This window comes from Anoplophora glabripennis, unplaced genomic scaffold (genome assembly GCF_000390285.2).
Source record: "Anoplophora glabripennis isolate ALB-LARVAE unplaced genomic scaffold, Agla_2.0 scaffold19, whole genome shotgun sequence".
Lineage (NCBI taxonomy): Eukaryota > Metazoa > Arthropoda > Insecta > Coleoptera > Cerambycidae > Anoplophora > Anoplophora glabripennis.
Window position 1 is genome coordinate 988,527 of NW_019416327.1, and position 14,362 is coordinate 1,002,888.

The 14,362-nt window shown below is 31.4% G+C and overlaps 1 protein-coding gene across 1 annotated transcript in view; it reads right to left on the reverse strand.

Moving 5' to 3' along the window:
* Nucleotides 1–826: 826 nt before the first annotated feature.
* The window catches only part of LOC108914831 (progestin and adipoQ receptor family member 4), a 20,470-nt gene continuing 6,934 nt past the window's right edge, over nt 827–14,362 (reverse strand). The window contains exons 2-5 of the mRNA XM_018720732.2: nt 5,626–5,844; nt 5,276–5,379; nt 5,084–5,221; nt 827–2,408 (exon numbers count right to left, since the gene is read on the reverse strand). Coding sequence (XP_018576248.1) covers nt 2,211–2,408; nt 5,084–5,221; nt 5,276–5,379; nt 5,626–5,844 — 659 coding nt within the window. The 3' untranslated portion in view covers nt 827–2,210. The remainder of the gene's footprint in view (nt 2,409–5,083; nt 5,222–5,275; nt 5,380–5,625; nt 5,845–14,362) is intronic.

The following is a 14,362-nucleotide window of genomic DNA, read 5'->3' on the forward strand; positions in this document are numbered from 1 at the left end:
ATATGGATATGGTACATGATTTTTATCCTTTGAATACAATAACTTCAATGACTGTATTAAAAAATAATAAATTAAGATAGGCATGTGAAAGTATGTACATTTAAATTATTGTCCCTTCATCTTATCTTTCATTAGACTTTCTTTGAATTTTTATACAGAGTGATTCCTAAGTTGAATCATATCTTTAACGTGTGACTACTTAAGGAGATTTTTTTTCAGATTGTATTTTTTAAATAATCAAAAATAAAGCAGTTACAACTTTCCATAGTAATACAGGGTGGTCCGAATTTTATGCAGGAAACTTCGAGGGCAGCTAGATCTCTTTAAAATAATATGTGTTTGCCTTGTAAACATAGGTCTGGAATGGCCCCATTTTAGAGATACAGGGTGTTGTAATATTATAGTTAGAAGTGTCTGCCACAAGGGGATTGTATTGGTATGAATAACTTGAGAACGGCTAATCTTAGGGAAAAAATTAAAGTCACCTTTTTTACGTATTTTGTGCATTAAAATATAAGTCAGTTACAATGACATGTAAAAAATGCAGTGGCGTAGGTTTTTTTTGTAAAAAGGGGGTGACCCCTGTCCAGTTGTACGCCACTGGTTGAACCTTTAAAGCTCATATTTCAGGGAATATAAGGCCTACTATCATACATTATATGTACCAAATTTTATTGAGATCGGTTAATAGATTCCGGAGATATAAACAAAAAATCAATTTTTTTTGACAACTTCAACACCCTGTATCTCTAAAACGGTGCCGTTCCAGAGCTATGTTTATAAGGCAAACACATATTATTTTAAAGAGATCTATCTGCCTTCGAAGTTTCCTGCATAAAATTCGGACCACCCTGTATAAGCAAGTAAATCGATCATTTGCATGTTCAAAACAAACTATACAGAAGCCTAATGTTTATCTCTTTTTTGAGAATGTTTTTACTTTCTTTTCTTGGTCTTGTGTCAGTTCTGTCGTGGATTTTAACCAGAGTAAAGGAAAACATGCAACGGGAGGAACAAATTTTCATTCTTGTTGACGAAAATCCAACAAATACTTACTCGGTAAGTTGAACTGAACCAAAAAAAAAAAGCAATGAGTTTAAACCTTACAGCTACAAGACCACCCCAACAGAGTACAGCTTTGAGGGTGGTTCTTACAGCAATATAGGATGAATCAAAATTTAAATATTAACAATTTGGTTATGAATGAGGATAGATTTACCTGAAATGGAATTAATTATACTTATATTACATTCCCTAGTAAGTAGGAGATCGTGGAAGACATGGCCAGCCATGTCACCAGATCCTAACCCTTTAATTTCTTTATGGAATTTAATGATAAACTTATTGCCTGCTCCAATTAGGTAAAAACCTTTACACACGTGCATAGTCTTTTTTATGTCGCGTCCAACATTATATGAATTAAGTTGACGGCCATCTTGAACATTTTTCTTACATTCAAGGCAGATAAATGTTGTTTTCGAAAATATAAAGGTCAGTTTTTAATTTGTAGGTTTTTTGAAAAATTGTATTTGAAAGAATTTTTATTTTAATGAATTTTACATAAAAATATGACTCAACTTGGGAATCATTAAATTTATCTGTGATGTTTTTAACATAAATTTGAAATTGTAATTATTTTGTTTCTTAAAATTAGAAAGGATATTTTGGTTTTGCATTAAAAGTTTAATTTTTCTGCTTTGTTATCATAAATTAAAATATTCCTAGACATTTGTACTGAACTGAAGGAATATTAATTTGTGTCAGTAGGTATCTGCTATTGGCTTTTTTGCCTCAAGATCGTTCCATCAAAACAACTAAAAGTTGAAATGGAAAACTTTGATTAACGATATAGTGCGGTCTATAAAATCTTCTAAAATACTGCTCTAAAAATTGGAATATTGTTAGCCAAGTTGCAAAAACTACTGTTACGTTTTGTAAGTATATGTAGGTATGGTACACACGTGGAAGAAATCTTTTTCAATTGTGCTCTCTATAACGGAAGCATGGACGCTTGAAAGTACATTACATGACTACATTTAGGTTTTTGGTAAATTGCACAAATCATCATTTGTTTTATAAATATATACACAATAGGTATGTTTTCAACAAATTAATAAATAACAGTACCAATCACCTCATCAATTGATATCTACATGGCCGTATGATTTTATTGCACTTGTACCTAATTAAATTTAATTTTGCTACGTCTATCAAAGGGCTGCACTGCAGTCTACTCGAGACATCCAATTCAGGTCTCTCATGGTAGCTGTATGCATGAAATAGACGGCAGCGACAACCATAATATGCATAATATTATGCGAATTCAGGTACATGTCTACGCATCCAGGAAACCACTTCTCTGGAATGTGCAGGGCTCCTATGGCCCCTCCGGCTATAGAAACTACATCCTGAAATAAATAAAAATACACAGTTTAATTAGTTGATGAGCGTCCGCATTTATTTATTTTTATTAGTTTTTACTGTTTTGAATAGTTTTTGTTATTTATATTTGCCTTGGTTCCTTCCTTCTGCAAAATTTTATTGTAGTAATTCATTATAGTCGGCATTTACTTTTGCCTTCCCTCTGGCACTATACAGGGTGTTTTTAAATGAAGTAGCAAAAATGGTACCAGTGAATGTAGAGCCAAAAATAAGAGGATTGAAGTAAAAATACCTTATATGAAAGTTGCACCTCTGAGGCTATATACCCTCTTAAAGGAGGGGATTGAAATTCACATTTTAATTTTTTTCTTTAACATGAGGAATGCTAGAGACACGAAACTTGGTATGAGCATCCTACAAATAAAGAGACAACTTTTCAATATTTATTCGATCATTGGCGTATTTTATAAAGGAGTGAAACAGTCCCCCATTGCAATGTTTTATTAGAAATTTTTTATATGGAGCAAATTATTTATTTAAAAATATTTATTGAGAACACTGATTTATTGCGCAACTTTTTTACCTCTTGTAATTTTTCGATAAAACCGATAATTTTCTAGTAAAACAATTACATGCATCATCGTTCACTAAAGGGATAATTGCAAAAATTTGTAAAAATAAAGTAGGCGGATGTCATAACAAATAAATTGTTATTTATCATATTAATAAATTGACACTTTCTGTTAACCAATAATTAGTACCAATTGATAAATTTATTATCAGAATAATTATGGCAAATAATATTTATACCAATGACGAATATGTCGACATGCTCGAAGTGTTTTTCGAATCCAGAAAAAATAGTAACGCTGCAGTAAGATTATACCACGAAAGATATCCAAACCGACCGATTCCTCATAGACAAACATTGGCCTCGGTAGAAAGAAGGCTTCCCGAAACTGGTAAAATTCAGCACAATCGTGAGGGTGGCGAAAGAAAGCGTAATGTGCGAACTGTTGAAACTGAGGAAGCTATACTGGAACATCTAGAACAAGACTGTGGTACAAGCACAAGACAGGTGTCCAAGCAACTGCAAGTTTCTCACAGTCTTGTGTGGAATGTAGCTCATGAAATCTTTTATACCCTTTTCACCATCAACCCGTGCAAGAATTGAATGACCCTGATTTACCTAACCGCGTGGATTTTTGTCGATGGTACATTAATATTTCCAGGCATGACTTATATTTTCTAATGAATTTTCACCGATGAAGTAAATTTTCCTAGAGTAGGTCTAGTAAACCTTCATAATGTTCATTCATGGTCGGAAGAAGATACTCGTGTAATATTTGTTTCAAGATGTCAACATAATTTCAGTTTAAAGGTTTGGATGGGAATTGTAGGAAATACTCTAGTAGGTCCTTTTATTCTTCCGCACAGGCTTGGAGCGGCCGAGTATCTTAGATTTTTGAACGAAAATCTTCCAGCATTACTTGAGAATGTACCCCTCGCTGTATGTCAGGTGATGTGGTATATGCACGATGGGGCGCCTGCACATAGTACACTTGCCGTTAGAGAATGGTTAAATTTAAATTACCCGAATAGCTGGACTGGTCGTGGTCGTGATGCCCCTGTTTGTTGGCCTGCACATTCACCTGACTCAAAGCCTATGGATTTCTTTTTGTGGGGACACATAAAAAGTATTGTTTATGCAACTCCTGTTGCCTCCTTAGAAGAACTACGCTTAAAAATATTTCAGGCAGCAGATGACCTTCGCAATAACCAAGAACTGTTTGTGCGAGTGCGTTATAAGTTCAACAGACGTATTAGGTTATGCTTGCAGCAAAATGGAAATTATTTCGAGAATATTCTTTAAATTTAATTTTGCATTTCTTGTTTTTCGTTTGTATTACATTTTATTTCAGATAAATAACTTTACCTAATACATGTCCCATAGTCATAAGTTATCAAACATATTTCATACAAATACATTAAAATCCTTAGAAAAACTTCTAATTGGGTATATCCAAATCTTTCTAATACCTCTAAATAGACAAGTTGAAATTCCTGGAGTACTTCGCAATAGATGGAAAATCCTAACAATACTTCAAAGTACATCGCATAGTTTGAAATACTTTTAAAACCACTAAATACTTCTGAAACTTTTGAAAACTACAAAATATTTTGAATTATTTTGAATACATGGAACAATATATTAAAAAAAAGCTCTTATTAGATCGAAATATCTAAACTTCTTTCGAAAACCTCCAAATACTTGAAAATACCTCGAAAACATAGAAATACCTACTTCAAAAACTTCTAAACACTTCTGATTTTTGAAGTTTGTCTACGGTCATTGACCTTTGTCCTCTGGTCATTGACCGTTGATCATTGATCAATGATCAATGATCATTGACTCTTGGTTTGGCTCTTAGAAATAAATAACTGTTATGCATACTTTTTGTTGTATCCTAAAGCCGTCTTAATTCATTTTAAACAATTTCGATTTAGCTTGACGTATACTTTTTATTTTTTCTAGAACCAATGATTAAATTGTAAAAAATTGTGCAACTATTTTGATTCTGATTTTGATTTTTTTCATTTTGTATATTTTCAATGAAACTGTGATGTATTTCCGGCATTTCAAGATATTTTTCATAGATTTTGAGGTACTCGTATTTCGATTCAAATTTTCTTTTCTTACCTGTAATATGACGTGAGTAAACGCAGCTGGATCACCTCCACCAAATGAAGTGACCCTCAAACACCAAAGTAAAATACGCATTATAAAAGGTAAAAGGAAGCACAATCTTCTCTCCCAAGGAGACCAGGCTGTTAGTGCCTAAAACCACATCAAAAACATATTGAAAATTTTTAATATTTCGACTTAGCTTACCTTATATAAACCCCAAATACTCAAAAGGCAATACGACGTTATTAAAAACGATCTAATAGTATGTGGAAGGCAATATGATGTAGCAAATATCATTGGCATTGCACCTAAAACAAATTTTCGCCTGTTAAACATATTTATTATTGTCTAATGAAATAATTTATGGTCATATTGTTTAAGCTTATAGTTATTTCTACACAAATGCAAACTTAGAAAACATATCCGTACTTTATTATAAAGACAAAAATTTAATAAGGGGAAACATTTTCTCAGGCGTATCAGAAGTGGGATTTGCGACATTTAAAATTCCATTTTGGCATTCGGCATTAGACCTGTAATACTAAAATTCTTACCAAAACTCTGGCTAACCCAAATGCCAAGCATGTCCACTTGAAGGAGAATATAATAGGCTTTAGGTCCTTGATGCAAGTTCATGAATAAATGGTATATAAAGCTCCCTATCCATGGACACAGAATGCCAGCGATGTGACACCACGCAAGGAAGCGGAGATCCGCCTGAGACCACGGAAGTATTTGAGGCACAGTCAGTAGAATATAAAGTATGGGAAACGCTGAAAAAATACAGGCTTTTTAATTTACAGCGAGAATGTTCCTCAGTTCGGTCAAATTGAAAAAATATTTATCTTGTTGAAATTTAATTGAATTTGCGCCTGTGTTTGAAAATGTGTATGAGTTTTTGTGTTTGTTTGTGGTTGACACCTGCGTAATAATAAATAAATGCCATGTAACACCTCTAGCTATGAAAGCAGATAAATAAACAAAATATAGATCTTTTCAGAGACAATCTAATGCGTAGAATTTTCATTCAAGAAACTAAAAAACATATCAAAGAAACTATTTTGATCTGAAGAATTCTCCCAAAAAAAGTAATTTTCACATTAGTATTCCTTATTCCTTCATTCATTTCTCTAAAATTTTTATAAAGAAAAATTCGATAAACGACAAATCAAACATTTGACATTGCATGGTAATTCTGACGAATGAAACAATTATAAATTAAACAAGGTTGTGGTCATTAGTGCAACAATTATACAAACGATCAAAGTGATTGATGGCAAAGTAGTAAATAAATTAAGTATGTCAATAAAGGAATAGCTACGGAATACTAATTTAATGGGTTAAAATGTATAGTCTCATTCTTGATTTAAACTATGTATATTTTCATTTCTGTAGGGAAGTCTTCAATAACAGCCAAAATGGAGTTTTGGCTAGAAATAAATACAGAAATACAGAATAAACTAATAAATATCTATTCTGCAATATAATTGCAGAGTAAACTTGCTACTTTTCAAAAGACATAATAACATGTTCTCAAATTCTGCTTTATTTATGATAGTTTTCATCAAAATTAATTATTAAGGAGGTATATCGGGATCCGAGGGAAGTGAGGAGCGCAGGGTGAGTCCTATGATTTTCTTATGGGACTAAAGCCCGCTGACAATTTCAAAAAATTAAATACTTTTGAAATTATTTGCGATAAACATTATCTATATAGCAAATAAATCTACTCATATGCACAGAGCATACATATTGACTAATTAACAACATAAAAATATAATATTTAAGTAGTTTTAAATTATATTTAATGAACGCATAAAGACTATGTAGATGTGGTAACAGCGCTAATAATTGACTAGCAGTCATCATCGGAGATATTGCGCGTCAAATTCGGGTAAAGATGCGTACGCGTTCAAAAATGTATTGTGTGTAAACTATGTACAATATAATTATTATATATAGCAAATATATCGTATTATCCTCGCGAAGATTTGTATCATTTATTTAAAATCCTTAAATCATGTGAACTGGTAAAACAACGAGAAAATAATTATGTTAATTTAGTTCTAAAGAAATGAAGTGACACTCGCGCTCATCTCTCGTCCAAGTCAAAGAAAATGTTGGATGCAATTTTGAAGGTTCTGTGATAGAAATTACATTATTACTCACTGTTAGTGTTTTTCATCTCTATTTTAGTAATGTTACAAAAGTTTTGCAACTATAACTAATTTTTTAGATATAAAGTCTGCTGAGAAATATTAATTATATTAATCAAGTAAAGAAAACTTTATGTAACCCTAAATATTGCGGGGTAATGATTACGATGTTTTTATAAACCATTAAAATCTGTTGTGGATAATTTATTGTTGATAACAATGTACATGGGATTTAGGAAAAATGTATATGTTTGAAATCAATTTCGTTTTTATCAAGTCTTTCAAATGTATTCTCTCCTCGCTGTCAGCTGATTGCGACGTTGCCACATTAATCCTCAAGTCAGCCAAAAGTGCAATTATTGGTTTCTGTTTCTAATTAATACAGCTGTACTATGTTCAAAACTTACATTAGTTTTACATCAAAAATAAGACAATACTGTGTGCTATCTATGGAAAAGTTTTGTTTCACAATTTCTACATTTTTTTCTCAATTATGGGCAAAAAAAGAGCCGCACCGTCCATCTTCGCCATATAAACCTATGTTAAAATGAACGACTTTCAACAATATCTCAAAATCTAGATTCAAAAAAAAATTCAAAAAAATATGACGCACAGAGGGAGCACTGGGTAATACGCTATATAAATTTCAAGTACATCTGTGCATTTGAGTAAACCCGATATACCTCCTTAAATGTACATAATATTTTTCTTATGTAACTGTTTATTGATTTATATTTCATTATTTCTTGATAGCGTAGTGGTTTGCGATATCGGTCTTTAAATCGTTGTTGCTGAGATAGCAGGTTTGAGTCCCGTGGCCGGACCGCCTAGATCATATGTATCTCAAAGAACCTTCCGCGTATAAGGCAGAATGGAAGATCGCTGGTTGGGTAAATGTGAAAGATTGATACCAGTCACTGTTTGAATGGTAGGTAATTAAGATTTACCAATGTAAGTCACAAACGACCTGCAGAATAATAATATGTTGCCTTTTGTCTCATGATTAACTTCTTGGTTATCCCTTGCAATTTGAATGAAGGGTAAATAAGTATATTATTATTCAAATCATGTAAAGTATTAATACAAAATTTACACTAACTTAAGTTTAAGTTCTATTACATTCAAAACTTTCCTCATTTCTATTCAGTTTTGTATTGTAAATCTTCCTTCTGAACAGTATTTGATAATATGTTGTGCTGTACAATGTTTCTCTTTTAATTTTGCAATTCTTACAAAATCGCAAGAAATATGTAGTATGTACAGTTTGTATTATTTTCAATGTGATTTGACTGACAGAAATGCCAGTGGACAAATTATACCCAAGTACTTTTAGTTATTGTTACTTAAGTGCGTTCTAAAAGTTCAAAAAATATACGTTCGTATTCGTGTCACTCAAACTTAACGCCACCTATAATTAAAAATATTAAATTTAGACTGGGTTTTGCAAGTCCATTCCTCAATGACATGACACACAAATATTTCACGGATGTCCATGTCATACGTGTATTTTGACCAGAAACATAATATGTTTTGAAAAGTACTACTTCACTCTCCAGGTTACATTTTTCTTGCCAAAAACCAACCGTGAAACCTAAACAATAGACAGAACTCTGGATTAAGTAGGTTTTTTTATTAGAAACGAGTTGATATATTGTATTCGTGAAGCTGAGCTCTTTGAATATATATGTTGTTTATGGCGAAAATACTAGAAAACGGTACCTGAAATTCCACATTTGGCGGATATCTGCTTAGGCAAAGCCTTGGAAATGTGCTGATGTGTTGATGTTGATGAGTTGATGTGTTGATATTGGAATGCGCTCGTTGTAAATTTTTGTATTCAAAGACTGAGTCAATCCTTCAACACCTCAGTTTCCGGTAAATACAAAAAAAACACCCACAAAACTTAACAAACCAGATCATGAATTTACAGCCCGGAGACAGTGAGGCCCATAAACCCTACACAGCATACAAGTAAGTGACAGACAATAGGTTACAAAAGTTGATTAGATATTTGAAGCCTATGTAGGATGTAGGTAATGTTTTGGCTATTCTTTGTGATTCAGGTGCGGTTCTTCTATATTATGGCGAAGGCGCCAATGTGAAAGCCAGTATTATACATATCACATACTTAATATAGGTATACTAATATTTTAAATAAATTGTCTTAATGCGTCTTTTATTTCAAGTGTAAGGGTAAAGTAAATCACATAATCCTGTTGACGTTTTCCTGATTCCTATAATTAAAACATAAAACACACCACAGAAATGAGACAACCCCCAAATCCAAAAGCCAAAGGCTTGTGCGGAAGGAGGCTACACTTGAAAAAACGCGGACAAACACCCATTATCCATCGACATTGCCAGTGCCGACACCGGGGATCGAACCCGGACCAGTGTAGGAAGCCTAGCCGAGAAATGCTTACCACCGCACTCTCGACCGACTGCGCTACCGTGGCGATTATTTAATAATTTATAATGCAAAAGGAGTACAGTTTAATCGATATTTAACAAATTATTTCAAAGGTAGGAAGGTACGTAGAAACAAAAAAAAAACATAAAAAATGTAGTGAAAAAACTGCACTCGTTAATAAGTAATATTTCATGATTTCTGACCAATAATGCTAGTATATACAGAAATTTACAGACATTGACTCTCTGATAGCTTAAAATCGCAATGGAACTAAATTGGCCTCACTTGTGTTTACTTTTGTTTTATTATAGTATAGGTCAAAAGATGATGTGAATATAAATTTGTATGTCCAATACAAAATAGAGAAACATTAATGTGTGATATTTTCGAATACGAAATTTTAATATAATAAATTCTAAGCATAGTTAATATACCCAATGTTTAGAAGTTTCAGCTCTTAGCGTTAATACTAACAAGTCTTAAATATTTAGGTAAATTTCACATTTTAGCGAATAGTCCATTTTAGAGGACTTTTGTTTGTTACTTTCAACAACTGTAATTAAATCTGGAAAATTAAATTCAGCTGTATAGAATTATATACACTTGGAATATGTTCCCTTGGTATTTATATTTTTTATAGTTGTAAAAGGTTAATGGTTTTCTACATTTCATGGTTAATTTAATTATTTTGTAAGTTATACCGTCAACAAAACACCGTTTTATGCCCCTATAGAGCTTTTAATTAAACGTACATAGAAAGAGTCTAGTTAGTGTAAAATATCGACTTCATTACCAACTGTTACTATTTTTAATCACCAGAAGGAGTTGGAAAACTGGGACAACGCTAGTAAGGCAAAGGTTACCAGGATCTCGTTACGTTTATAGCGATACTAGTCCTTTGGAAAAAAAGATTTTTTTGTTATTGCATGATCTCTTTGAACTGTTTCAATGAACGGTTGAAATATTATTCTTTTGAAAACAAAGATTTTTGCGTCATTGTGCAACGTCTTTGAACTCCTTTAATGGACGGACGTTTGAAATTTGTAACAGAAATCGATTATGTAGGTCACAAGCTTTATTTAACTTGTTTTATATTTTATGAAAATTATGATACACATTGAATTTTGTTGTATACAGTTAATTTAAATATTTACTAATTTCTTTATTAATAGAATCAGATTACTAGCCCAATTTGTATACATTTTCAATTGCAATAAAATGACTGTTATAAGGGGTGGGTTTTTTCGAACCGTACCAGATCTTGGTTATTCAAGGGGTACAAGGTCCGTCAAATTAGGACAAAATTGCTGAATTTGATGATGAATACCTTGCCAAAAATAAATTTATCCTATTTTTTGTTAATTTGAAGTCGCCGATGAAAAAGTTTGACTTAATTTTAGTTTTCTTAATTGAAAACAGAAGGAGGTGGACTTTTTAAACACTTTTTTGTGGGGAATTTAAATATGTAGTCCTATTAGCCCAGACCCCTACCAGGACGGAAAAACGACTTTTATTTTTTCTTATGTCTAACGTACAAATATAGAAAATAAATTAACAAATATCTGAACTTTGCCAATGTCAATGAAAATTTGATTAAACTGAACAGTATAACACATCATCGTAATGAGAAAAATGCAGTGATTAAAAAAAAAGATAAAAATCCAAACCTGGTAACACCACGGCTAATATACGATCACATATTTGAATTCTACACAAATATGTGACCCATATTAGAATACTATCTTTCTTTTGATAAAAAAAAATAAAAGGGAAAATAAAAACTCAATAATAATAACACTAAATCGCTACTAATAACACTAAATTCCACAAATTTGCCCTACTTTTGGCCAACCTCTTAAGACAAGCGAAATCCCAGCGGTGGTGCTGAAGAAACTAGCATGTTATACATAGGTCATCGAAAGCTGACTTAGTTATATTAAGAATATGTTAGATAACGATAACTCTTTGTCAAATAATAATCCAAGATTCTTGACAAATTCGGGTCTACATAGGGCAATGTTGATTAACTTTTAATCAAATAATTTGATGTCATTCTTATTGTTAGTGTAAGGCAGTGATGTCAGATAGGTAGGCAAGAAAATACTTAGAAATTCCCCAGAATACCCTAATTAGTTTTATAAATGTAATTTTCGAGGTAAATTTTTAGGAAAGATGGAAATTTGGAGGAATTAGGCATTGAGTAACAGTAACCACACCTACTTAGGTAGTGGTAGTTACCTAACGAAATGTCTCAAAGTAACTAAGGTTCTAATAAATACAGAACGTTATTTAAAACCTATATTTTGTTATTAGCTATTGAATTTTTATTTTATTTTACAAGTATTAAAGCTAATTCAAAGAAATTAAAAAAAAATTCTAACATTTTTTATACATACCTATAGATACCATATACTAGTTATCGAAATACAATATACATTTTTTTATTTTCGCAATAAAGTTCTTTGGTGGTATTTATTACACTTTTTTCCTTTTGTTTGCACGTGTATCATTTTCTTAGGTAGGTAATATTACTATGAATGTTTATATTCCAAATTTGAGTTCGGATTGTGATATTTCCATTTCTAATTTATCAGGATTTACAGAGAACTATTCAAAATTATTTGTAACATATTTATATTTTTACAGTAAAATACATTATTATAGTTTCAGATTAAGCAAAATTGGCACAATTATTATCAAGGCAAATTTCCAGGAGTTACTGAATTATTACTGTATATCAAAGAGATATTTTAACCTTTACAGGCTATATAAAGACTTGATATTCTATACATCCCCGCCACGAGCTTGCGAACTATTGGGCAAATGCCAAACAGACATTCCGGAATACTCGCCCAACTATAATTCATTGCCGGTATCCATAGTACATAGATCTGCTGAAATTTATTTGGAGTTAAAAATCATTTTGGAAATATATAAAACCACTGAATAGATTTATTTTGTTCAATAAACTGAACTAAATAAATATATTGTTTCAAGAATACAGCTTTCAGATAGAGTGAATTTTATCACCAAGTTCGTTTTAAGATTTATCGAGAGATTTATAATTTAACAAATAATTACATGAAATTATGTAACTTTTTTAATAAATAATTATGAATACTTAAAGTTTGTTTAGTTCTTAATATTCTTTCAATATTTACAGTCGTTTTACATTATTTTTTTTTATCTAAATATGTCAAGAAAATTGATTTTGACGAATATAAAGAAAAATAGGTAATTAGGTAATTAAGGTCTAATTAAAAAATATATACTAAATATAATCACGACCAAAAGTATATACTAAAATGATTTTAAAGTGTCTATCATACTTTATGGTAGGAACAATTTTTTCAATGCGTAAACGGCAAACTGACAACTTAAGCAAATAAACGTTTTCAACGCGATTCCGCACGCCGGAAAATTCGGTGTTGAGTATTTCTAAATGTAATCTGCTCCATAATAACTCAAGAGCACTGTTGCCTCAAGCGAATTTATTTTATTCTGAAAACAGTTCCCCATCTCGTGAATTAAATTGATGGCAGTTGTTAGTTAAATATAAAATAGTTGTCTCAGGAATGTTTAAAAATATGTGCCTGTGTAATGTTTTCTCCTTTTTAAATCAACTGAATTTAAAAACAGTTAACTTTTTTTTAAGGTGCCTATTAGTTAAATAAGGTTACTCTATATATACATATAGACAAGATAAACGTTAGTTTAAGAATTCTGTATAACACTGCATATAGCTGATCAGATCTGATTCAGAGTGGAAAAATTATATGTTACGGGTAAATACCAAAGTGATCTAAGCAGTCCTCAATAATTTTTCTATTAAAAAATCATGTATATCGTTCCATACTCTCTTGGCAATCATTTTATGTTATACAATAAGATATTACAGTTTTTATATGTGAATTTCAAAGTTATAATACCGAAAACCGCAGATGTTACCTTAAGACAAAACGAAATGTGATAAAATTTCAGAGTTATATTTGTATCTTTTGCGTTTTGCATTTTATGTTGTAAGTACCTACTAAGCAGAATTTTGGAAGAAAATAAATGAGTTATAACCTGTATAATGTCAACAATTTTCAGCATAATTTCGTTTAGTGTTTTTCGTTGCCGTAGTAACGTTTTAAAATAGCACCATTTGATTGATAGAGCTGTGAAATGTTCTCTGTAATAAAATTGAATCAGTCTTTATTTTTCTTCGTACTCAGATTGACATATACGTGTATGTGCATGTTAGGGTAATTGTTAAACTTGGGAAAATCTGATCTATGTATGTAGGTACCTATACCCATTAGCATTTTATATCACGTCAGCTCAATATCAGCAGCTGCACACACACCGAAGGAATTATATTCGAAATGTTAGCTTTCCACCGTTCGATCATTTGTCATCTAGTTTATCTCACCTCCACTTTCATCGTGGGATATTATTCCATGTCAAAGATATCACATCCCAGCAAATCCAACCAAATTGCATTTGAAAAACGGATTTCGCTTTAGCTAGCTTCTCGAATTTCATTTAAATAAAAAAAATCATGTTGGTGGTTATTTAGCCATTAGTCGTCAACTAAAGTTAATAAAGTCGAACATAAATTAAAATCTTTATTAGACATATGATTGTAGAAATAGTGATGATCCAAATTATTTTATGAAAAAAGTCCATATTAATAGATGTCCAAATCAAAAATGTCTCTAATAATAATAATAATAATAATAA